The sequence below is a fragment of the Pleurodeles waltl genome, chromosome 1_2 (genome assembly GCF_031143425.1).
Source record: "Pleurodeles waltl isolate 20211129_DDA chromosome 1_2, aPleWal1.hap1.20221129, whole genome shotgun sequence".
In the NCBI taxonomy this organism is placed as follows: Eukaryota; Metazoa; Chordata; class Amphibia; order Caudata; family Salamandridae; genus Pleurodeles; species Pleurodeles waltl.
The window spans coordinates 214056360-214082358 of NC_090437.1; the positions used below are offsets into that span (position 1 = coordinate 214056360).

Sequence of the window (25999 nt, forward strand, 5' to 3'; positions counted from 1 at the left end):
GTCAAAGTCACATTGAGGGTGAACGTCAACACCAGAGGCCAAAAGGAGTATTGCTCACACCAAGGACAGAAAGGGACTGTTTTGGGTCATGAGACTGTTGTGAGCAACCGGCTACTGCCCAGAGACTTACTCAAGGGGGCAGACCCCAGGTCGGGATGGTAATTAGGGAGGTGAGTGGGAGAAGGGGAGACTGTGAAAAATTATCTGTTGGTTTATTTTGATTTGTCAGGAAAGAAATACATAAGCCTCAATGAAGGTTTCACAGTTACTGATACTGTACTACTTGCAAACTCAATACAATGCAGTATTTAAAAAGGAACCGCAAGGCACCACAAGTTCAAAGCTAGGCAACAAAAAATAAATCTAGTTTATAGAAAACAAATATTGACTAAATTGACAGCAGAGCTAATCACATAACCAAAATACAATCCTTGAATTTACAAATGTAAATCCTTCTGGCTTACAGAGCAGATTATGCCAGAGTTAATTTCCCAAAAATCTTTTTTACGGCTTCAAGGAGTTTCTCTCATCCTTCCTTATTCCCTAACCAGTCACCAGCAACCATATGAACTTTCTGCCTTTTCTGAATATTGGTCTGCTGTTATAACTCTTCCTAGAAGCCTTGAAGAGTGTTTTCTTTTTTTTTTTCTGCCATATTTATATCTTAGTAACTGTTATTGACAAGATGTGAAGATCAGGATGTGGAATGGCCACAGAGTCATACACTCCTCGAGTGAGCTCCGGACATGTATTCCTGCAATATCCTCTCTAATCCATGGTCAGTGCCCGTTATTCTGCCCCTGCTGCCGCCGCTGCTTATTGCTAGCTGAAGGTGAGTGCCTGCCAAGCTTTTGATGGAGCTCACCACTTAGAGAGACTGCCATCACCAAAGAGAGCTATGAGCCGTGAGGGCTGCGGGCCTAGTCACGGCTACACCTGGCCACTTGTTGGCGGCTGCCGGTGTGCCCCGCCAGCCTGAGGACCACCCTCCCTCCTTGGGAGCTGACGAGACTTGCCTGAAGGGCAAAGAAGGAGCCTCTACAATGTGACTGGAGTGAGTTGAGTGATAGTTTCAATCATTCTCAATGCCCGGGCAGGCTTGCGGCCTGTGCTGCCGCCAGAGCCTGCTGAGAAGCAGAAGCACAAAGACTGGGCTGAGTGCCTGTGAGGAGGCAGAGACTCGGGTGTGGGAAGCCTGCAGGCATCACACAGAAGGTGAGGGGGGCACAGCTGATGCCCTCAAACCCACCTGTGCTACCTACTGGGTGGCCTCTGGTTTACTCGCACTTTTACCCCAGAGGCATCTGTCTGCCCCTGAGGGGACACACTTTTCCATCCTCTCTCACATACTTCAAAAATCCTGTTGGACAATGGGGCTCGGCTTGTGACCGGAGTGGGGGTATCTGTGAATGCTGCCTCTTTGGGGATGATGCAGACACTTCCAAGGCAAGTGTGACTGGAGACCATGTGGCAAAGGGACAGCAGGGAGATGCAGACGAGGACCTGGTGCTGGATGGACTCAAAATTGCATACACCTAATGACCTATAGTGAATCCTGAGACTCGACTGGAGCCAGGGGTCAACGGCGAGGTGGGGACACACCACACCAGGACTTTCCTGATTCTATGGCGGGCCTGGTGTCTCGTGGGACATGTCCGAGTACCCCGATTGGTAGGGAAAAGGATGCTGCATACTGCTGTCTTGACGGAAAGGCCTATGGGGCAATTGTGTTGCTTGCTCTGGAGAACACCCTCTGCTGGAAGCACCACTGACAGTCCCCCTCTTTCACTGCCCACTCCCTTGAGAATAACAGAGGGTACCCACCTTGAGTATTGGTCCCCTCAGAACTGTGATTGGTCAGGGTCAACTGAGGGGAGATGGTCGCCACACCATGATGGTGAGAGTTAAGGACCCTAAGCCCCCCCTGAAAATGGACAGTTGCACAAAAGTTGTGACCCCCCCACCTGCACCAGACCCCCAGTGATACCTGATAATGCTGCCTTCCTCTTGGCGATACAGCCTTCCAGGGAGCCCCTGGAGAGACAGGTAGGGGAAGTATGATGGTAGGTCTCCCTAAGACAGGACCTCCACAATGTGGCAAAATGGGTCACATCAGCTGAAACCTGAATATCGGACCTGGAAGATACAGTTTGTGATCTGTGCTATGAGATGACGGAGGCCAAGACCATTAAAAAGGATTTCTTATGGTGCCAGGAGGATGTGTTGAACCGGGCCAGAAGAAACAATCTGAGATTCATGGGGTTCCTGGAAGAAGTTGAAGGCACAAACATGCTCCACTTTCTGGATGCCTGGATACATTGCGCTATGCCACCTGAAAAGTTGTCCTCCTGCTTCTTGATTGAGCACACCCACCAGGCCCTGGGGGTGGGGCAAACCTCCTCCCGGCTCCCCTACCCGAGGGGCCAATGATTGCTCGCTTCTTAAACTTTCAGGACTGAGATGTGGTCCTTATAGAATGGTGCAAATTAGGGGAAGTCTGACATGAGAACTTTAAGATTATTCTTTTCCCCATTTACACCAGGGAGGTCCAGGAACACGGCATACTTGTGATTCTTTGAAGGCCAAGTTGCAGATCCTCCAGCTGCACTACATGCTCCTCTTTGTAGCCAAACTGAAAGTTCTGTTCACAGGAAAGGTGCCCTTTTTTCAGACTCCAGAAGATGCCTGGGCAGGGCTGGAGGAGCACCCTAAACTGTCCGGGAGAGGAGGCCAGGAAACAGGCCTGTTCAACATTGAAGGGAGGGTGCCCATACAAATGATTGGCTGCGGTCCACAAGGAAAAGCCACTAGAGAAGAGGAGGAGGAGGGGGTACACAGTGGCAGCCCGCAAGGTCAGTGGAGAGAGGTGGAGACTTATCAGACTGAGACGGTGGCGGAACTTCAAACAACAGGAAGAAAAGCAGGGCCAGTAGCCACACAGGTGAAACGACACATGGTGGTAAAGACGAGAACAAAGAGACAGGCTCGGAGATGCTTCATCCTTTGGCAGTACCCATTGCCCATCTGGAACAAGAGTAAGACCCAGCCCCTTTGACTGCGGGAGCCTATGGCGTTGGCAATGTGACCTTGAATGGACAGCTGTGATCCGGGTTAGGAGGAGGAGTATGGAATGGGTTTGGCTTCTTGAGTCTGAGCAAGACATTTCTCTTTTTTTCTTTCTTGTGTTACTGGGCAGGGGACTTCTAAAAGGGGTGGTTGACTCCAGCTGTGCTTTAGTGGTTAAGAACTAAGGGGCATATTTATACTCCGTTCGCGCCGGAATTGCGTCGGTTTTTTTGACGCAATTTCGACGCAAAACTAACTCCATATTTATACTTTGGCGTTAGATGCGTCTAGCGCCAAAGTCCATGGAGTTAGCGTCATTTTTTAGCGTGGACACCTACTTTGCGTTAATTATATGCAAGGTAGGCGTTCCCATCTAAAAAATCGACTCCGAGGCATGTGCGTCGGATTTATACTCCCGGGCAAAAATCACACCCGGGAGTGGGCGGGTCAAAAAAAATGACGTACGGCAGCTTTTGCGCCGTTTTTTAGCGCCTGCAAAAGGTAGGCGTTAAGGGACCTGTGGGCTCAGAAGGAGCCCAGAGGTGCCCTCCCATACCCCCAGGGGCCCCCCCTGTCACCCTTGCCCACCCCAGGAGGACACCCAAGGCTGGAGGGACCCATCTCAGGGACATTAAGGTAAGTTCAGGTAAGTTTTTTTAAAATATTTTTTTTGTGGCATAGGGGGGCCTGATTTGTGGCCCCCTACATGCCACTATGCCCAATGACCATGCCCAGGGGACAGAAGTCCCCTGGGCATGGCCATTGGGCAAGGGGGCATGACTCTATGGGGGTTGGGAGTCGTAAAAAATGGCGCAAATCGGGTTGAGGCGAAAAAATTGCCTCAACCTGACTTGCCCCATTTCTTGACGCCCAAGCCCCATATCCCCCTACGCCGACGCTGCCTGGTGTACGTAATTTTTTTTAACGCACACCAGACGGCGCCGGCGGCTAACGCCGGCTAACGTCATTCAATAAATACGGCGCCCGCATGGCGCTTCAGAATGGCGTTAGCCGGTGCTAATTTTTTTGACGCAAAACTGCGTTGGCGCAGTTTTGCGTCAAAAAGTATAAATATGGGCCTAAGGGTTTGGGGTGGGGGTAGGGGTGGTGGACTACAGACCTCTCTGTTCCTATCAAGAAAGTTGATGGGGTTGCATACTCGCAAGGGTCTTTGGGGGGTGGAGAGGAGGGAGGGACTTCACTTGTGTGGAAGTTTTTCGTTTCTATTGTGTTTAACGGGTTAGGAAACAGACATGTGAACCAGGTAGGAGTCTTCTAGTGGGCCCCACAAACTTTATTCCCCCATCCGCTTCCGTACATGTCTCTTCTTATTTGCTGACAGACACACATGACTCCTCACCCTCCTGTCTAGGATGACCACTACCAGAGGCAGAGGGGGGGTACCCTCTCTCTAGAAACCAAATCCCTTAAAGTACTCTCTTGGATTGTGAACAGGTTGGGGAGCAAGTTTAAAGTGGTTTGGTGAACCAATACATAAAGAGATTCCACCCAGATGTTGTACTTCTCCAGGAGATACACCTCAAAGGGACACACTACAAATTCCTGGGCAAGGGACCCTATGTCACACTAGCACACGCAGGCTTCACCACTGGCTCCAGAGTGGTGGAGATCCTGATTCGAAGGAGACCCCCTTCCTGATCACGCAACAGTGGACGGACCCGTATGGCAGATAAAAGGGGATGGAGGGGTTCTGGGGGAGACAGGAAGTCATGATTATTAGTGTGTATGCCCCACCCAAACTTCAGGCCCCCACATTGGAGAAGCTGGTAGATAGCTTACTAGAAGTGGACTTCCAACTTCATGTTCTGTGGGGAAATTACAATTATGCAATGTCAGGGAATCTGGACAGGTTTGGGTCACCTGGGGTGCACAGGCCCCCGACCCTGCTTTACCATTTCTCTGTCTCCCTCAGCCTGTCATCTGGTGGCAAGCACACCCCAATGACAGGAAATATTCCTATTTTTCTGGGGCTCATAAAGTATTTTCTCAGGTGGATTACATTTTTGCCCTGGCAGGGGAGGTAGGGACCGTGCATCAGGCTGATTATTTTGCGTGGGGGTTGTCTAATCACTCTTCCCTGATGGTGCATCTGGGGGGGGTCGGGTGGTGAGGTGGGGGCTGGGGGTTGAATGTCCGGGACATGAGAGACCGTAAAATGGACCTCAGGATCCAGGTTGACACTGCACACTATTTCAATGAAAATGTAGACTCTCGTGTCTAACGTGGAGCTCTGGGAGAAAAAGAAAACTTTGCTTGGCGACAGTGCCCAAAACCTGGTTTCCTAGAAAAGGAATAAAGAACTGAGGCCCTGGAGGGGTTGGAAAGCTCTCCAAGTTCTTGAAGACACTTTGCTTTGGGATCCTGACCCCCTCACCCTTAGGAACTTGGAAGTATTGCGAGCTGAATATCAGGAGTTAGTGCAGGAGGGAATAAAAACTGTGTGCCCCCCCAAAAATAGACCGTATGAAACAGGGAAACAGACCGGGAAGTTCCAGCCGTGGCTAGGAAGGAAAGAGGTGGAGGTTAGGTGGGTGCCCAAGATAGTGGGTCCGGGGGACTTTGAGTGGATTCGGATGGGGAGATTGCAGGGGCCTGTTCCTGATACTATAAAGAATTCTATAGGGCCAGACCACTGAAGGATGCCTCACTGACTGAGAGGTATCTAGGTGAGGTGACTGTCCCTGTCTTGGATGTGGAGGCTCATGAGAAAAGTGAAATTACCCTAGAGGAGGCTCATACTGCACCAGCAAAGCTGAACTTCAATAAAGTTCTGTGCCCCAACAGGTTCCCTCTTAAGTGTTATAGCAGGCTTCTGGCCCCCACCTCCTGAGTATGTTCTTGGAGGCGAGACAGCAAGGCACCCTCCCCCCTATCTACAAAGAGCCATCATAGTTGTTATCCACAAGGAAGGCAAACCTAAAGAGAAGTGTGCCTCCTACAGACCAATCTTGCTCTTGAATGTGGAGGTGAAAGTCCTAGCCACTGTATTGGCCACATGTCTCCAACAAGTCATCCCCCTGATACAAAGGGACCAGCCTGGCTTTATGCCAGGGTGCTCAATGAGTTATAATCAGAGGCGTACACCCAATTGGTTGAACGAAATATAGAAACGCCTGGATCCACATGTATTACTGGCGCTTGATGTGGAGAAAGAGTTCAATGCAGTACACTGGCCCTTCTTAGAATGTACACTGGTACAATTTGGGGTTGGCCCCTGATATTGAGAGTGGGTGCGACTATTCTATCGGAACACTGAAGTAGCAGTTAGGGTCAATAGGGCTCTCTCTTCTGATTTACAAATCGAGAGCAGCACTAGAGAGTGCTGTCCCCTCTGCTTTTTGCCCTCAAAATAGAGTACCTGGCATGCGTGGTTCATATTCACCCTGAAATCTGTGGCTTCAGTTTGAGAGGAGAGGACACGGAGGAGGACCAGATCTCTCTGTAAGCAGATGACATAATCCTGTATGTAACAGAACCCTTAACATTCCTTTCGTGACTCTTACAATTATTTGAGGACTATGGAAGCTACTATGGCTACCAGATTAACTTAGATAAATACATCCAATATACTCCGCAGGAGGAGATGAATATACACTCCCTGCCTTGACGCCTTCAACACACACAGGAGAGTTTTGAATACCTATGTATATACATGACACAAAAGGCAGACCTTTGTCATACCCACAACTTGGGGAGAGTGATTAGGGCATGGCAGCCGAAATGGAAAGAGGGCGGGGTCTTCCCCTTACACTGATGGGGTGCGCAGACATGCTTAAAATTATCTCCCTCCTGGAGTTGATGTATGTACTACAATACACATATTATTGATTACCCTTATAGACCTTAGCTTCTACAGCAAGCGACATGCATCTCTGCCTAAAACACCCTAGAATTGCCCTAAAAGACTAGAGCCTTACCAATATACCAGGGAATTGTCCCTTCTGGACCCAGAAGCATATTATTGAGCAGCCCATCCTACTAATGTCAATGATTGGATATTTGTTCCACTAGACCACTCCACGTTTTGACTGGAGAGGTCGCAGTGGGAGGGGAATCTTGCCTTAATTATTTTTGGGGGGAGACAGCATCTTCTACCAGCACCTCAGCTGTCCCTGATTACTTGGACTATAGTTACATTTCTCCTGGGATAGCACCGCCAGCCCACAAGGGAGACTCCCTTATGGGAGGGTCTTTGGCTGCCAGAACTCCTAAAGCTGATGGGCTCTGAGGCCTGGGACTGCATTGGGATTTCCAAGGTGGGGGACTTATTGGAAGGTGGAGAAATCATTGCTTTTATATCTCTTCAAAAAGAGTTTTATGGAAGTACGACGCAGTTCCTGCAGTACGCACAGTTACGTTATGCATGGAGGTGGAGGGTCTTGCAGGGGATGGGATCCCGGATTATGCTCCGTCAGAGGGAAAACTATTAATGGAGGAATTGGGAAGAAGAGCGATTTCAATGACATATAAGACTGTAAACAACAACATGCCCAACACTCTTATTAGACAACATTGTCGATGGATGGAGGACCTGGGGTATCAGAGGATGTAAATTGGGATGCAGCAATGATGTTCCCACAAGAGGTGGCAATTAGGTTGTAACTGTGACTGATTCAATTTAAGACCCTTTACAGGATATAATATAATAGACAAAGATTATACTCTATGAGGAAAGCACAACAACCACATTGTCTGAGATGCTGAGGGGGCAACTGGCTCCTTCCTCCATATGTTTTGGGGGTGCCCACTGATCCAGGAATACTGGGCAAAGATTGTGGAGGAACTTTGGGAGGTGTTGTCGGAGCAGATCCCAAAGGACCCCAAATTCATTCTTCTGGGAATCCCTAATGACATAGACCTGCCCTGTGCTAAGCTACTGTTTTGTGGTCGTGGCTTGGTAGTGGCCAAAAGGGATGTTGCGTGCCTGTGGGGATCAGAGGTGTGTCCAACACTGAAGGAATGGAGAAGCAGAAAGAATATATTTATGATGGCGGAGAAGGTTACTTATGCCAGCAGAGGTTGTCCAAGAAAATTTCATAAGATTTGGGGGGAAATGGATGTAGTCTATTGCATATATATGCTGATTGATGCGGAAACACAGACCATTGAGGTGCAGGATGTGGGTGGACGGGGAGGGAAATCAGGACTTGTGGAGTAAGATACACAATGGTGGACAATGACAACAATCATAAGTGAATTTGTTCTGGTGGTTGAGAGTCTGTGGGTTGCTCACTGGGGGGGATATTGTTGTTTTCTTTTTTGTCTTTTGCACCATTGGCACTGTACATGTATTGGTGAATTACTGTGTGATATTTCAAAAGCAGGTGTTTGTTTTCCCTGAACCTAAAGTAAATAGCTTAATGTGCAGGTAGTTTTTTCCCTGTGAGGAGTGCGTAAATGAGGAAGGTCCAGTAGGGTCCCTAATGAGGCAGATATTATTGAGCCAGATCTGGGATCCACCTGTCCTCAGTGCTATATGCTGATTTTGTACCAGTGACATTTGCCAACACCAAGACACATTCAGCAGCACCTGCTGAGCACTAACCCGCAGGCAGCAAAAGGGCTTTCTTATTTTCACTTCCAGCTGGGCAAAAAATAAAGCAAATTTAAAGGGCCATGAGCCATCCTTTTAGAGGATTATCCTACCTGGGAGCTATATATAGTCTAACACCTAGATGCCAAGATAATGGAGAGAAACAAAGGTACATAGTTTATCACTTCACAAGTACTTAAGTGAAACTATGATGTGTAGGCTGGTACTTGGCTTTGGGCAACTCCTGCATCCAAGAGTTATGCATGCATTATAAGAATCTAAGCTGTATTTAGCTATATGAACAATTATGCAAATACCAATTTAACTAGCACTTACTAATTTATATATTATTTAATTATTTTATTGCTCTACTCTTCCCAAAGTGGAGAGCTAATGCACATTTACATCACAGACACAAAAAAGCACACACACACATTATACATAGACAGGAAATCATGCAAACGTGATTCAATGTACGGCAAATGTTATGTAAGACCTAAAGGATATATAAGTGTAGGCCACATATCATTCATACCAGTAACAATTACATGTTAAGAGTGCGTGGTTGGAAGAATTACAATATCAGGATTTAAAACATAAGGCAGTCTTTGAGGCTGTCTGTACAATTTATTACTAACCTGTGGAACTCCTCTTAGCAACCGTATAACCAGGCTATATTAGGAATACAATTTATGAACTGCAATTAATAAAAGGATCTTTGCATCAAAACCGTACATATGTACCTTTCTACATAAAATACAAATCTGTGATCTGCATGTTACATAATGTGATGAGCAGCAAACACACTAATCCTTTATGTTACTTTATGAGTCGAAATGTGATTAGAAAAAACACAGATCTCTCTAGCAAGTGCATTAGCCACCAGAGTTGTCTTACAATTATTATTATCATATGATAATTGCTGCACAAAGACCTCTGCAGCAAGTGCTTTAGCTCATAAGATATTTTAAAATGTAAGACCAGATTTAATTTTACATATGTTCTTGTTGGCAATGTCTTTGCACAGAATTTCTAAAAACGTAGTGCCACATTAGCGTCATTTTTTAATGATAATGTGTTGTCAATGAGGCATTTTCGTCATGCCATATTTACAACATGGCCTAATTCATGTGTTGTGCCACTTTGTAAACCCTTGCACCACACTAAGCCTGCGCCAAACATGATGTATGCAGGGGGGCATTCTGACGCAGGGAGGTCCAAATATATAGCATAGTGAAACCTACAAGATTTCACTGCGCCATTTTTGGTGTAATTTTTAATGCTAGTCTTAGGCAGGCATTAAAGTGATGCTCCCATTGTTTGTGAAGGGCTTCTCTTGACTATGGTGGATTAGCGCCATAATTTATGATGCTTATCCACCAAAGCGATACAATAGCATCAACATTTTTAAAGCTATTGGACTAATGGCTCTGATTTTCATGACCCCGCCCATTATGACTCCACCCCCTTTCTGCTGCTACATCTTGGCCTCCAGTTTATGGGTACTAGGGATAAATGACTTCCATTTCCATCTAATATTTTCGAATGTCAGACCCGGGCAAGAAAAATGAGCCATTGTGTTTTACCCTCTGATGTTGAGTGGATGAGCATCACTGTTATCCATGCAGTTCTGCAGCAGACCGACAAGTTGGTAAAGGATTACCATTGATGAAACAGCAGAGAATCTCCAAAGGCCTTCGTTATGAACAGTATGTGAATGATGTGATATTTATTGCACCTCATTAAATTGGACACTGTAGCAGCAGAATTTATCGGGTGCAATAAATGTCACCTGCTTACAAGTTTCTGGGGATAACATCTGGATTTTGTAGCTAACAGAACCAAACTCTACATGCACTGGTCAATAGAGGAAATTTTTCACTCAATAAAATTTGTCAGGTTTGACCTGTTGGAATTTATCAGGGGACAACTACAAGGGTGTATTAATTATCACATAACTCGTAATTGTGATCTCTCAGCAAACACAAGTTTGCACAGGGATCAGAATTTAACCCTTTACTCATTATGAGGGCCTAAGAGTAGGGGTGTTTGGGGTGTTACATCCCCTCTAATAAGCAGGGCTTTCAGTCGGGTATGGTAGGTGTCTGTTGGATTTCACCAGGAATTTTTACATACACACAGAAAAAAACTCACACACTCTCCATCTCTCTCTGTTTTGAAAGCCCTAAACATTAGTTATTTTGCAAAATATTAAGGGGCAGATTTACAAACCCTAGCACTACCTTAATGCCACCTTAGCATCATTTTTATGACGCTCAGATGGCGTTAAGATAGCCATTCCCCCTCACTGTTTTTACAAATTGTGCAATGCATGCATTGTGCCACTCGCAACTCCTTGCGCACAATATGCCTGCGTCTGGCATAATGTATGCAAGGGGGTCATTCTCACTCAGGGAAGCCAGAAAAATGGCGCAGTAAAATTGACAAGATTTCACTGCATCATTTTTTCCGTCATTTTTAAATCCTGCTCAAGGCAGGTGTTAAAGTGACGCTCACATGATAATCTATGGGCCTCCCTGTGCTTTGCTGCAATAGCGTCAAATTGTTTTTACGCTAGTGCAGCAAAGTGCCACAACAGCGTCAAAAATGTTGACACTGTTGTGGTAACGACCGCCATGGTGTGAATACGGCGCAACCAGGGTGTACTTAAGGTGCCAGGGGGATACATGAAAAATGGCCACTTTCTTGTAAATTTGCCCTTAAGTTTTATCTCACTTAGTTCTCCCACCAACCAACAGTCGTCCCCCTTTCGTCTGCTCTTAGGCCCCTCTTAAGCACCGTACTTGTTGCATAATTCATTTAAACATTATATGCCAGTGTGGTTGGTAAATGTGAAGTTCACCCTGCCCCGCCTCAATCTACTCCCCTGTTTAGAAGTAATCCAGAATTTCCCACACCACTAAAGAAAGCAGAGAAAAACACAGAAACTGTTTGTCGGGGTTTTGAGGAACACAATTTTACATTCTGCTCTGCCTAAGTAATGCCATAACCGTGAAAGTTAGGGGCATATTTAGAAGTCCCTGGCGCCTACCTCTTGTCACATCATCATCATTCTTTTTACCCTAATGTGGAGTTAGGAAGGCGTTTTTGCCACACCCTACTTACTAAGTGGCACAGTGCTCGCATTGGACGACTTTGCTCCCTTTTGCTCCTCAATATGCCCGCAACATGCATAATGTATACAAGGTGGGCGTGCAGGTGCTAGGATGCCTGCAAAACTGGTGCAGTGAAATCTACAAGATTTCACTTCACCATTTTTTATGTCATTTTTAACGCCTGCTCAAAGCATTCATTAAAATGACGTACGCATAGAAACCTATGGGCCTCCTTGCACTTTGCTGCACTAGCGTCAACATTCTTGACGCTAGTGCAGCAAAGCACCACAATAGCATCAACATTTTTGATGGTATTGGCCTAACGACTGACATGATACAGCGTATTGTAAATATGGAGCACCCATGGTGTCATTAGGTGGGGCAGGGGCGATGCAAGAAAACTGGCTCATCAGCACTGATGCGCCATGTTCTTGTAAATATGCCTCTTAATTTTTAGAGGGCCACATATCTGCTACATATCAGCCATTTTCCTTAACAGCTGGTTCAGCTCAACGTTCAGATCCAAAATGGTCTTCCATGCCTGTCCTACTGTGCCAGCTGACCTGATATTTTCTTTAACAATTTCAATAATCTTAAGAAACTTACATCTCTTTAGTATCTCTGTTTGTAAGTCAGAATTATTTTTATATTAGTAGTGGAAATGTATTTCTTTGTGCCTTTAACATTTTAGTTATTTACTAAACACCTTCTTGCACATTTCAGAAATCCTTTTTAATGAACATAATAAATAATTATAAATAATTACTCAACTTACTCTACCTACATACATATTGCGCATTGTACCAAAATTTGTGGTCTCTGCGCTGACAATTGGTGTTAATTATCACTCAATTTATTATTACTCAATAACTCAATCAGTTTTCAGCTTGGTCGAAATATGCACGTTTGCATATTTCTGAGTTGCCCAGGTATAAAATTAAGGGGCATATTTATACTTTTTGATGCAAAACTACACAAACGCAGTTTTGCATCAAAAAGTTTAGCACCGTCTTGCACCATTCCTGAGCACCAGCCGGACTCCATATTTATGGAATGGCGCAAGCCGGCAAGAAGGGTGGGCCAACGTTAAAAAAAATGACGGTAGCCGGGTGGGAGTGGCGATATGGGAGAAGAGGGTTTTGCAGCAAAAATTACATTATGCTGGTTTGAGGCAAAAAAAAATGCCTATAACCACTCTAGCGTCTTTTTCTGACGCAAAACCATCCATACCACATGAATCCTGTCTTAGAAAAGACAGGAGCCATGCCCACCATCCCAATGGCCAGCACAGACGACCAGTGTCCTCTGGGCATCACCATTGCACCCTGTGCCATGAAGTGGGGCCCCAAGTTGGGCTCCCACTATCACTTTAATTTAAAAAAACAAATACTTACCTACACTTACCCTACTTACCTGGGATGGGATCCCCCATCCTCTGGTGTCCCTCTGGTGTGGCTGGGGGTGTTCCTGAGGCTTGGGTAGGGCACCTGTGGACCCATCCATGGTGTTTAACCATGGAAATTGGTTCACATGTCCCAATACACCTGGTCTGACCCAGGTAATAAACAATGGTGCAAGAGAGCTTTGCACCTTTATTTAGCTCCTCCTCCCACCTGTGCATTATTTTAGCACTGGGAATAAATATGGGGCTATGGGGTTAGCGGCATTTTCTAGAATGGAAAACCTACCTTGCATCTGCTTGATGCAAGGTAGGTTCATGCATCTAAAAAAGGTGCAAACTCCAATATTTTGATATTAGAAGTGTCGAACGTCAACATATAAATATGGAGTTAGTTTTGAGACAAATTTGCATCAAAAAAATGATGCAAATCGGTGCAAATGGATTATAAATATGCCCCTTAGATTCTTCACAAAGCCTTACAAACCCAATATATACCTACGGACAGAAAAGCGTTTTAGCCTATGCCTTGTGTGCATAATGTATAATGAAGCAGAATACAAAAGAGATGGGATGATGGAAGCTGTTATTTGGAAGAAAGGGGAGAGTCAAAATAGAGGGAAATTCAATCAAAATAAAGTCCGAAAGCTTTTTCAGATTCACAAATGTTTGGAAACAGTTTCAATATTTCTTGGAGTAGCTAATTTACACCAAAATTATCCTGACAACTGCAGAGCAAATGAAGTTGCTGATTGCATCAATCAATTCATTATTATCAGGATTCCCCTGGAAGGGGGGACTAGGCATGGACAAATAATTATCAACAAACTATAAAAATAAGTTATTCCAATTAATTTCCTAAATCAGAGCACAAGCAAAATATGCATTGCGAGAAGTTAGAATTTTTAAATGGCAAAAATTAACATTCCATGTGATATACATCACATTTTTCAGCCCCCATTACAGGGTAACCCCACCTGGCATACATTATACCCGGCACAGGCATAATGTGGTGTAAGGAGTTACAAAGTGGTGCAATGCATGCATTGTGTCTCTTTGTAAATTTTTTGTGGAGATTTTGACCTTGTTGGGCCACATTAGCGTAAAAACAATGATGCTAATGTGGTGCAAGGAGGCGCTAGGGGCTCTTAAATCTGCCCCTAAGGTTACAGGGACGTTATAGCTAGGTTCACAATTTACTCGCACAAAACCATAGAAATTCAGTAGTTGTAGTTAGGGTTATTTTAAGTAACTATGGGCCAGATGTAACATCACGGCCCTTTGCGATTCAGAAATAGCGATTTTTAAGAAATCGCTATTTCCGAATCGCAAATTGCCATGTATCACATTTGCGATTCGGTAATAGCGATTTCTTAAAAATTGCAAATGCTATTACCGAATCGCAAATTGCGATACCTGCCCCATTTGCTGCTATGGGCCTGTTGGCCCATATCTGCGTTTTATTTGCATTTCCAAAATTGCGATTTCTGAACCAGAAATTGCAATTTTGGAAATGCAAAACCCCAGGGTGCTGGGGGGCTAAGGCCCCCTCTGCTGCACCCCATAATTTTTTTGGGGGACATGTAAGATGCACACATGCCAAAAGGGCATGTGTGCTTTACATGTACAATTTAAAAATGCATTTTAAATGCATTTTTAAATTTTGCACATGGTTCACCAAGTTCAACTTGGTGGTAATTAGCGATTCCTAACTGCCAAAATCGCATTTAGGAATTGCTTCATACATGTGCTAAGAAATCGCAAATAAGGATTCCTTATTTGCAATTTTTAATTTAGAGAGTCGCAATTTGCGATTCTCTAAACAGGGTCGCAATTTTAAGGAATCGCTATTTTAGAGATTCCGTAAAATTTCGATCAGAATGTATTTCATACATTCTGAACTGGAATTTTGAATTCGCTAACGGGCATTCGCCCCGTTTGAGAATGCAAAATGCTTTCATACATCTGGCCCTATAACTCGAGCCCTAAGGTAACTATAACTCTTGCCCCAGCCATGCACACATTTTTGTTCAGTAATTTGACTGCTAACATTTCATTGGTATTTTGTTGACATTATGAAAGTTGAAATGAGTGCTGTATTATCTAGGGCAATTATCAATGAATGGCGATGGCGCACATTATAGTTACCTTAGGGCACGAGTTATAATTACTTGAAATACTACTAACAAAAACTGCTGAAATTGTATGGTTTCATGTATGTAAATTCAGCACCTAACTATAACTTCCCTGTAACCTTTGTTTTTTTAATTGAATTTTAAAAAATATATATATTTCCTAACTATAACGTCCCTGTAACCTATGTTTTTTTCAGTGAATTTCTCAGTTTTTTCATCGTAAAGTAATTTTAAATACTATGGCCCTCATAATGAACAAGGCAGTCGAAACCGCTGTGTTCATGCTGGCGGTCTTACAAGTGACTGCCAGCTCCCCCGGAACCCCAACGGCCGTATTAAGAGCATTCCTCTGGGCCGGCGGGCAGAAACATTGGAGCAGCCGCCAATGCCTCTGTGAGTCGAGTGCAGCTGCACCCGTCGGGCAGGGACCTGCGCAATGGGGTACTGCAAAGGGGCACCCCTTCTGCCAGCCTTTCCCTGGCGGAGAAACCCACCAGGGAAAGGCTGGGGACTGTGGGATCATTATACGAGGGGCAGCACCATTGCCCTGTTGGATGATGATGCCGACTGCCGCCAGGCTGCCTGACGCTCTGCCTGGTGGGGGTTGGTCGCAGGGCCTGGACCTGCAACCAACCCCTATATGCACGCCGGGGGTTGGCCACAGAGCCTGTCTCTCTTGATGTGAGAATAGGTTTGAGAGGGTGTCTCTGGGTGTGAGAGTGGGTGTGACAGTGTCTGTCTGGGTGTGAGAGTGGGTGTGAGGGCATCTATGTGGGTATGAGGTGTCTGGTTGTGAGATTAGATGTGAGTGGAGCCTCTGGGTGTGAGAGTGAGTGTGAGAGTGTCTCTGTAAGTGGGTGTGTGAGCTTCTGTGTGGGTCTGTGAGTCTGTGTTTGAGAGTCTAAGTAGGTTTTTGAGTGGGTGTGTGAGTGTCTGAGTGGGTCTGTGAGACGATGCATGAGTCTCTGAGTGGATCTGTGAGTGAGTGTGTGAGCCTCTGAGTGAGTCTGTGAGTGGGAGCATGAGGTCTGAGTAGGTCTGTGAGTGGGTGTGTGAGTCTCTGAGTTGGTATGTGGGTGAGTGCATGGGTCTCTGAGTGGGTCTGAAAGTGGTGGTGTGAGTCTCTGAGTGGGTCTCTGAGTGGGTGCATGACCCTGAGTAGGTCTATGAGTAGGTGCATGAATGGCTGAGAGGGTCAGTGAGTGGGTAGGTGAATGTCTGAGTGGATCTGTGAGTGGGTACATGAATGTATAAGTGAGTCTGTGAGTGGGTACATGAGCCCCTGAGTGGGTCTGTCAGTGGGTGTGCGAATGTCTGAGTGGATCAGTGAGTGGGTGCATGAGTGTCTGAGTGAGAGCCTGAATGCGTCTTTGAGTAGCTGTGTGAATGACTCGGCCACAAAGGAACCTCAGCTGCCCTTTTATCCCACAAGAGTCCACAGGTTTGCACAAAGTATCAACCTAAGTGGAGTTCTTTCTGCCTCCTTAGCTAAATGTCCAGTACATATTCTACACTACAGCTGTGTAATGGAGCACAAGGAAATGTCACCAGTGACCCTGTGCTCCATTAGGCAGCATTGGGTGCGTTTTGGCAATATGATTGTGCCTGATGCTTCTTTATCTAGAGGTATGTGATAACATGATTCCTCCTATAGAGAGGCCAACAAGACTACAAAGACGTAAATATCCACCAAACTATTGTCCTTCCTCTTATCTTTGTTTTGTTGAGAAGTCCTCATACTCCTCAGCATCAAGGCCTGCCACAAAAATCTGCTGCAAATGCACTGGGTGACCATTTGGAAAGCTGTCCCTCATCCTGGCAAAATATGGGAAGAACTTTTCTTACTACTAAGATGGATAGCGAAGGGCCAAGTGGGCGGAGCTTCCAGGTGATTTGCACATTTGCAAACTTGTAGCAATTTAAATTTAAAAGGAGAACCTGGGACTCCAGACAAGGGAGGTCGTGCGGCACCCCATCCCCTGCCAATTTTGGTCCCAGGGACCCCATCCCCCAAGGCACCCAGTGTTCAATTGGACTGCTAGGGGTGCCTCAAGGTGCCCACAATCCCAGCCGGCCCCTTGTCCCCTGCAGGAGCCAGTATTGCATCTCTGCGGACAGGGAAAGGGATAAAACCTCCTCTTCCAGCGGGTGAGTGGACTTTGACAGTTCTTACCCACTGGAACTGGAGTGGTTGCTATATATATATATATATTTATATCTATCTATCTATCTATCTATCTATCTATCTATCTATCTATCTATCTATCTATCTATCTATCTATCTATCTATCTATCTCTGTCTCTCTCTCTATATATATAAATACATATATATATATATATATATATATATATATATATATATATATAGATACATATTCACACAAAAAAACGAAGGTTACAGGGACTTTATAGTTCGGAAATAGTATTAAAAAACTCATAGAAATTCACTTAAAAACTAAAGGTTACAGGGATGTTATAATTAGGCTCACATTTGAATCACACAAAAGCATAGGAATTCACATCAGTAGATTTACCTGTTATAGTTATCTCAAGTAACTATAACTTGTGCCCTAAGGTAACTATGACTTGCACCCCCGCCATACACAGTTTTTTCTATCAAAGGTTTTACTGCAAATATTACATTGATATTATAAATGATGTTATCAAAGGTGTCATGAGTGCCATAATTTGTGGGGTAATTAGCAGTGCATAGTGACCTTAGGGCACAAGTTATAGTTACTTGAGGTCAATCTAACAGTTGAATTTCTATGGTTTTTCACATTTAAAATGTGAGCCTAACTATGCCATCCTTGTAACCTTAAGCTTTTCAAGTGAATTTCTATGCTTTTTTTAATTCTATTTCCTATCTATAACGTCCCTATAACCTTTGTTTTTTTTCAATGAATTTCTATGTTTTTTTTAACGTAACATAGCTGTCATTACTATACGTTAATCCAACCACCGCTGTGCTTGGCCTTCGGCCGTGCTTTGTGGCAGTTGGACGCAGGGCCTGGACTGTGGCCAGGCCCTGCAACCAACCCTTATAACAACACAACCCCTAGCTGCGAACATCCTTTGGCTGTGAGCAGGAAGGTTTGGCTACAGGGCCTGGTCACAGGCCACGCCCTGCGGCCAGCCCCTATACCTACCCCACCCCACACTGTGCATGGCCTTAGGCTATGTGTGGCAGGGGTTGGCTGCAGTGCCTGGCCTACAGCCAGATGTTCCAGCAAACCACCCAATCCCAGACAGTCCATGCACAACGGGAGCTGGCAGTGGCCTGTCTCTCTGGGTGTGCAAATAGGTGTGAGAGGGTCTTTCTGCGTGCAAGAGTGGCTGCCTGGGTTCTGTCTGTGAGTGAGAGTGGGTGCATCAGTGTCTTAGTGGGTCGGTGAGTGGGTGCGTCAGTGTCTGTGTGGGTCTGTGAGTGGGTGCTTGAGGGTGCTAGTGGATCTGAGAGTGGGTGTGTCAGAGTTTGATTTGGTCTGTGAGTGGGTGCGTGAGTGTCTGAGTGGGGCTATGAGTGAGTGCACAAGGGTCTGAATGGATGTGTAAGTGGGTGCGTGAGTGTCTGAGTCGGTCTGTAAGTGGGAGAAAGAGAATTAAAAAGAAAAATTGAGAAAGAGAGAGAATGAGAGTGAGAGGGAGAGAGAGAGTTGTTTTAGGCTTTGATGAATTGTATACTTAGAATGAGATATTTCAAAACACTAGTAAATAAACAAACACACTGCCAAGCGATACTAGGATATGACCCTTCAGCCTACTGAGTGATAGCACAAGATCTTGACCATTAGCCCAGAATTGCCTCTGTTACGCTCTGCATCCAAAATTAACTATAATATTCGTAACAAACATCTTTGTGGTCTTACTCTTTGAAGTCCTTGCATGGAGAGATCATTTAAATGACAGTCTATCTCTCTCTCTCTCTCTTCCTACCTGTTATGGGATGTAAGAGAGAGAGAGAGAGAGAGAGAGAGAGAGAGAGAGAGAGAGAGAGAGAGAGAGCACAACAGGACCATAGGGGAGCCTCCAGGACCCCGCAGTCCTTGCAGGCTCTCTGTGTCCTGCGGGAGCCGGCATTGCTCCCAGAAGCAGGGTGCTGCTTTAAATATCAGCTCCCTACTTGTGGGAGCAATGTTTTCATTGGTTTCCCTGCACGCATGTTTGTGTGAAGGAAAACAGATGAAAACTCTGTGTTCTGCCAGTGGGAGCTGTTTGACAGCTCTCGCTTTCAGAAAGCGGATTTTGTTTACTTTTGCTTGGTGGGGTCTGTCAAAGCTCCCACCAAACAAAAGCAAACAGCTATGTCCTGGGGGTAGGTACCCTGGCACATAAAAGGAGCCAGCCCTGGGTGATGGCGGACCCCAAGGCCATTATAGGTTCCACAAGGGAGTCCATGCAAACCCTCTATGTAATCTAGGCACAGGGAGGTGGCAGTCCCTGGGGCTGTGGGGCATAGGGCAGCCTTTAACCCTTTTAAAAATTGCTAGTGAATTTGCAATGTTGTCATAAATCTGCTGCAATTTATTTTTTAAGTGTTTCTTTAGGCCTGGGGGGTCTCTATGAGACCCCAACAACAGAGCTAATGGGTCAGGGTGATTCTACCCTGTCCCCTTCTCTTATTTTTTAATCTTTTTTGTAGGACTCAGCTGAAGCCGATTCCCGATATGGCTGCCAACACTTCCAGGTTGAAGTGTTAGCAGCTAATCAGAGCTCTGCATTTCCCTGCGGAAGCTCATCATTATTTGCAAAGTTGTTGCAGCCATAGATATACAAATTTGTATTTATTTTAATATCTCAAAAACGACTGCATGGATTTACACCAAATAATTGAATGCACACCAACAGCTACCTTTTTGGCACGTTTGGTGAAATTCCATCCAGTGTTTCGAGCTGTAGCCATGCTCAAAACTCCTATGGGAATTAACATGGGAAACATATGTTTTTTTATCCCCCTTTTTCATAGCTCCCGCTTGACGGATCAACAAGAATCACTGACACACTTTTTTGGGGAAATATATATATATAAATATCTATATATCTATATATATATATATACACATATATATATATTTATATATATATATATATGTATATATATAGGGGTGGCACGTGGTGCTTGTGTGGCTACCAAGAACAGAAATCCAACCAAAAAAGAAGTCACGTCCACTCAGAAGGACACAAAAGGTGTTTTTAATCAAACACCTATATATATATATTTATATATAGATATATACAAAGTAATCACTCACACCACCCAGGTACCAGCCTAACTTGTGTTTTTCCTTATTCTCTTCAAACTAGCCATCAAGGGCCAGATGTACAAAGCATTTTTCAAGTCGTAAAGGGGTCGATTTGCAGAATCGGCCCGTTCACGACTTGAAAAATGCTTTTTGGGATGTACAAAGCCCAAACTGAGATTTTGTAACTTGTTACTGAATCGCAGTTTGGGTTTTGCGATTTGGCATTAGGAAAGGGAGTGTCAAGGGAGTCCCTTCCTAATACCGAATCCAAATGGTATGAATGATTGTTTTGTGACCGCGAATGCAGTCGCAAAACAATCGCAGTTAGGACCAGTTTCAAACTTGTGCTAATCCATTTGCAAATGGGAAGGGGTCCCCATGTGAATGGCAGCAAAAATATTTTTTCAGAGCAGGCAGTGGTGCCACGGACCTCTGCCTGCTCTGAAAAGATGAAAAGAAAACTTTTCATTTTTGTTTTTGAAATGCATCTCTAAGGAAAACCAGCTGCATTTAAAAAAAAGAAAAAAATGTTTTATTTAAAAGCAGTCACCGACATCGTGGTCTGCTGTCTCCAGCAGGTCACCATCCCTGTGAGGGCGGCCATTCCCAATGGGTCGCAAATTGAGACCTACCTCATGAATATTCATGAGGTAGGTCATTTGTGACCCCATAGACAATCGCACACAGTGTAAAGTACACTGTTGTACATCCGGTTTTCCACTCACAGATTGCGAGTCGAAAAATCGGCTCTTTATACATGTGGCCCCAAGTTCGCTATCTTAGAACTGTTTTGTTATTGTTTATTGTTTCATGCATGTCACAGACTCATTTGGAATACTGAGCCTTGAAGTGAGCCTGGCTACCAGAAGAGGAGGCAAGGATAGCAGTAGGAGTCTTATGTTTGTCTCTGTCAGTGGGCTGCTAAGGATGTGTTATGTGTATGTGGAATCCCTGGTGAAGTACGCTGAATTTCCTGCCATCTGTTCTACTTATGTGTTAAATTGTTCGATTACTGCCTCGAAAAACCCAAGAAAACGAAACATACGTACCTTCAACTCTGTTCAAGAACATCTTGTTGCCTGAGTAATGAAGGGAGAAATAGAAAATATAAATTAGCAGGTTTTCCAGCACGTTCTGAAGCTGAAATAATATAAACATGTAAACAGCCATGTCCTCACACTCGTAATGACGGCTCGCTTAGGAGTTACTTCTTCAATTCAAAGGTCACAGAAAGCCACAGGCAACAATTTCCGATATGGCTTGCAGGGGGATGCTAAATGATGAGCTTAGTTAATGTAATCATACACACATTCCAGTTGCATTGGTAAACGAAAACGCTTTACTGACAGGCGGGTAAAACGTCCCTGATATTACCATTGCTGTAGGCCTTAAGCGCGTAATAAAACAGCCTTAAATTGCGAGCATTTTTTAAAAAAATATCTGTCACTGCTTCACTTAAAAATGTGGTAGTGTTCATCTAAATCTGAATGTTGATGCATCCGCCCTTATCGTAATCCACAGACTTCCTTAATTAAAATGCGCTGTATTAGTATTTCCATTTTCCCACTACTTTGCAGCATTGTCATTTTTGGATGGCATTCTTAAATGCCCTAAAATAATAGTAGAAGATAACTTAAGAAATTAATGTTATTAATTCAGCGAACTACAGGAAAGAAGAAAACATTTGTCAATCCATTTCTTTATTTTTATGGTATATGCTCTAGACTGGCAACGTCTTGAAAATACGACCGTTTTGTATAGACGTTTACAGAAGTTCATGTACCCAGCTGGTGCAATGTTTATTTGGACAATGCTTTGCCAAGTGCATGAAGGGAAGCATCTACCACCGCTGACTTTCACTATGATGAACCTCACTCTGTCTTTATAATCGATAGTCTTTTGGGTCGTGAGGGCAGCAGTAGAAACATAAAATACCGGTTGACTTTCTTCTGTCTCGGCTCCTGTGTAAGTGCATGAATGTGTCAGTGGATGATGAAAGACTAATGCAGAAATCAATGACAAGCTAAATGAAGAGCCATTTTATTTGCAATTTCATTTAATAATGTCATTTCAGAGGATGTGTGGGCAGTCGCGGCTGGCGAGTGGGCAAAGTGGCGGGGCAGGGGGTATAATCAATAAAATAAATATTTAAAAAAAAACTTATCTTAAGCTTGCCGCCACATCATCGCTCTCTGCCGCGCGTTTCAGACACAGGCTCCCAGCCTGCACTGTGGCCAATCATGACATCTCTCAGACCAGTGTCATGATTGGGGCGCTCCAAGGAAGACTGGGAGCCTGGCCTGCTGCCTCCAACCCGGCAACACAGTTCCAGGCTGGAGAGAGCCCTGTGCGCATGGGTGTTTGGCCGGCCTGAGACGGCCAGACAAACATACATGCGCACTGAGGGGAGTGCTCTGTGCACTTCCCTCCATGGCTGTCATCCCCCATGGCCCCCCTTTAAAAATAAAGCGATAATAAACATTGTTTATTATAATTTTATTTTTAAAGATTTGCAGCTGCTGCTGGTGGGGAGTGACATTCCTCCACCATAGCAGATGGGCCGCCCCTATATGTGGACATGCAAAATAAGCCAGATTTTGAGCTCCACGGGTTCCCTTTAAAAAGTTCATCAAGATATGTTCTTTGCAGATTACCTGGGAGCGGATGGTGCAGTCACCTTTTTTTGCAGACAGAATACCAATGCCAATCCCCTTTTCATGAATGATTGCTATGCTTTCCCCAGACACTCATATGAATTAAGTTTTTTTTTGTGAAGTGCAGGTGTATACACCTAAAGCACCAAAGAAATGGCCATATGGACCAAATGCACCAATGAAATGTCCATATGGTGAGGAAAGGGCAATACTCCATACATCATGAAAATTGCAAACACGAAAATATATGTTACAGGCTCACCAACATGTCTGTAGGCAGACTTAGAAACTAATGGCACAACTCCGAAGGGCTGACAATCCAATCATGTTAGTCAAAGGGAGCACATATTTTTTATATTAATCATCAATCAAGTGCATTTGCTATAGGATAAACCAAGCATCAAATTCAGGTCCCCAAGACCAACCTCTATCTACTGCATACAAAGACGTGACTTTGAGGAAAAAAAACATAAGTCATATAGACCACAGAGAGTGGTTCCCCTAGTCCTCCAGACTGGCAGAGGACAAACTTTTGAAATCCATGACAGACTTCCCACTCCATTTAGTGTTTAACATTTCTTTGGTCAAACTACTCCTGCTGATATAGCAGAGGAAGGTTCGTGAGAAAGGAATCCCAGAAAAGGACACTAGCCATTTTTTTTTGTGTTTAAAAATCAAAGGCCCATATCTACAAAAATATTCTGTGGTCGCAAATGGGCCTATTTGCAGTCTCAGCCCATATGCAAGTGCAAAATAATCATTTTGTAATCTACAAATGGCAAATAGCGGATTGGTAACTTTTTACCTATTCGACTAACTTTTTACCAAATCGCAATTTGGTTTAGCCATTCGGTATTTGGAGGAGTAGTATTTAGGGCATCCCATCCAACTTCGGAATTGCAATGGTATTCATTAATGCTTTGCAACCAAATTATGGTTGAAAAACATACACTTTTTCAAACTTCTAAAAGGTGGTCGTATCCATTCTCAAATGGGAAGGGGTTCCCCCAGGACCCCTTTCCCCTTGAGAATGCAAACAAACATATTTTTTAAGAGGAGGCAGTGGTCCCATATTTTAAATGCATCTTGTTTTTCTTAAAAGGAAACAGGTTGCATTAAAAAAAAAAATACAGTGCTTTATTAAAAAACAATCATAGACATGGTGGTCTGCTGACCGCAGCAGGCCTCCATCCCTGTGATGACCACCATTTCTAATTGGTCATGGCTACAGCAGTGTACAATCAATGGTTCTCCAACTGTAAATGCTGAAGGTCAACCACAGGTTAGGTGGAGTGTGAGCCCTACCGAATTACAGTGGAGTGTCCTGGATGGGACCGGGCACCTAAAAAATAAACAACAGGAGGTGCTCATTTATTATTCACTGCTCCCGGCAAGGAGCGCCCCATAATGCCCTTCATGGGCTAATTTGGATATAGTACAAAAGTGTTTTAGGTGCTGCAGAGAGTACAGCAGGCCCTTAGGAATAATTTATTAAAATGTACCTTTATGGTTCCCAGGGTGTATGCAATGTGACCCCAGAAAAGGTTGATGGTGTTTGCAAGCATTCTGACAGCTGGAGCCTTTGTACTTCTGATGAGTGATGCAGGGCCTTTTGTGGTTGATTTAATGGGTGTGATATGGGGCCTGAGAATTGTAAAAGAGCAACTCTAATAGGTGTTTTATATTGAGAGACCTCTTCCTCAGGACACCCACGCCCCATTAGGTTATTAAGCCCCTACTGCACAAAGCCATTGCCCTGTGCACAACTTCTTACAAAGAGATGACTACCTACAGATTCTCAAACACTGTTAGGTGGTGAATTCTCTACTCCCTACAGCATTTGTACTGTGGACAACACTTCATGGAGAGCCACCACCCTCCACATGCACATATCGTATTTGGAGCCCAGGTTTGTATGCGAATACATTTAGGCCCATATTTATACTTTTTTAGCGCCGCATTTGCGCCGCTTTTTGACGCAAAAACGGCGCAAATTTACAAAATACAATTGTAATTTGCAAGTTTGCGCCGTTTTTGCATCAAAAAATTACGCAAATGCGGCGCTAAAAATTTATAAATATGGGCCTTAATGATTAGTAGAACAGAAACTGCAGTAAATGTGCTCTAGATGTAGATCACTAAATACCTTTCAGTGTCAGAAGCATATAGCAAAGTACTACAGTCACTGGATAATGCTATCAATGATGTCATCAATGCTGTAATTTGATATGTGATCAGAGATGTCACTGATGATGTCAATGAACCTGTCAAGAGTGATGTAGTATGTGAGGTCATAAGCCGTACATCATGAAGGCACAAGTTATAGTTAGCTCAGTAAATTGTAACATGTAAATTTCAGAGGTTTTTGTTTTTTAAACATTAGTTTTCATTTTATATTAACATTTAACTAAAATGTCACTTTAGCCTTTGTTTTTTCAGTGGCCTGTAAATGGAAGTTTACAACTGCACATCTAGGTTGCAGTGGCCAGCTTGGAAACAGACATTACAGTGCTACTTCAGTAGGTTGTATAATGAGTGCACCAGGCCACTAGCAGATTTAATTTACAGGCCACTGAAAAAAAACAGTTAAAGTGGCAAAGTGACGTTATTGGTAGGTGCTGAACTAATGTATCATATCATGAATGATGTAATATATGAGGCCATAAGCAATGTAAGGCACGGGCACAGGCACAAGTTAAAGTTAGTGCAGTGAACTATTACTGTATAGATTTGTGTTGCTGAATCTGAGGCTCTAGCCAGGATTTTAGTGAGGTGTGATTAGTTTTATTCATTTTGATTAGCTAAAAGTTTGGTCCTTGTATTCACTGCAAT

At 44.2% G+C, this 25999-nt stretch overlaps 1 protein-coding gene across 3 annotated transcripts in view; it reads right to left on the reverse strand.

Annotated features, from left to right (window-relative positions):
- Positions 1-25999, reverse strand: part of LOC138299526 (phospholipid-transporting ATPase ABCA1-like) — a 2649159-nt gene that overhangs the window by 1197709 nt on the left and 1425451 nt on the right. For 2 of the 3 annotated variants that reach the window (XM_069237822.1, XM_069237830.1), the window contains exon 28: positions 21563-21592. The exons of the other annotated variant lie outside the window; for it this stretch is intronic. In XM_069237822.1, coding sequence (XP_069093923.1) covers positions 21563-21592 — 30 coding nt within the window. The remainder of the gene's footprint in view (positions 1-21562; positions 21593-25999) is intronic. 3 annotated transcript variants of the gene reach the window in all.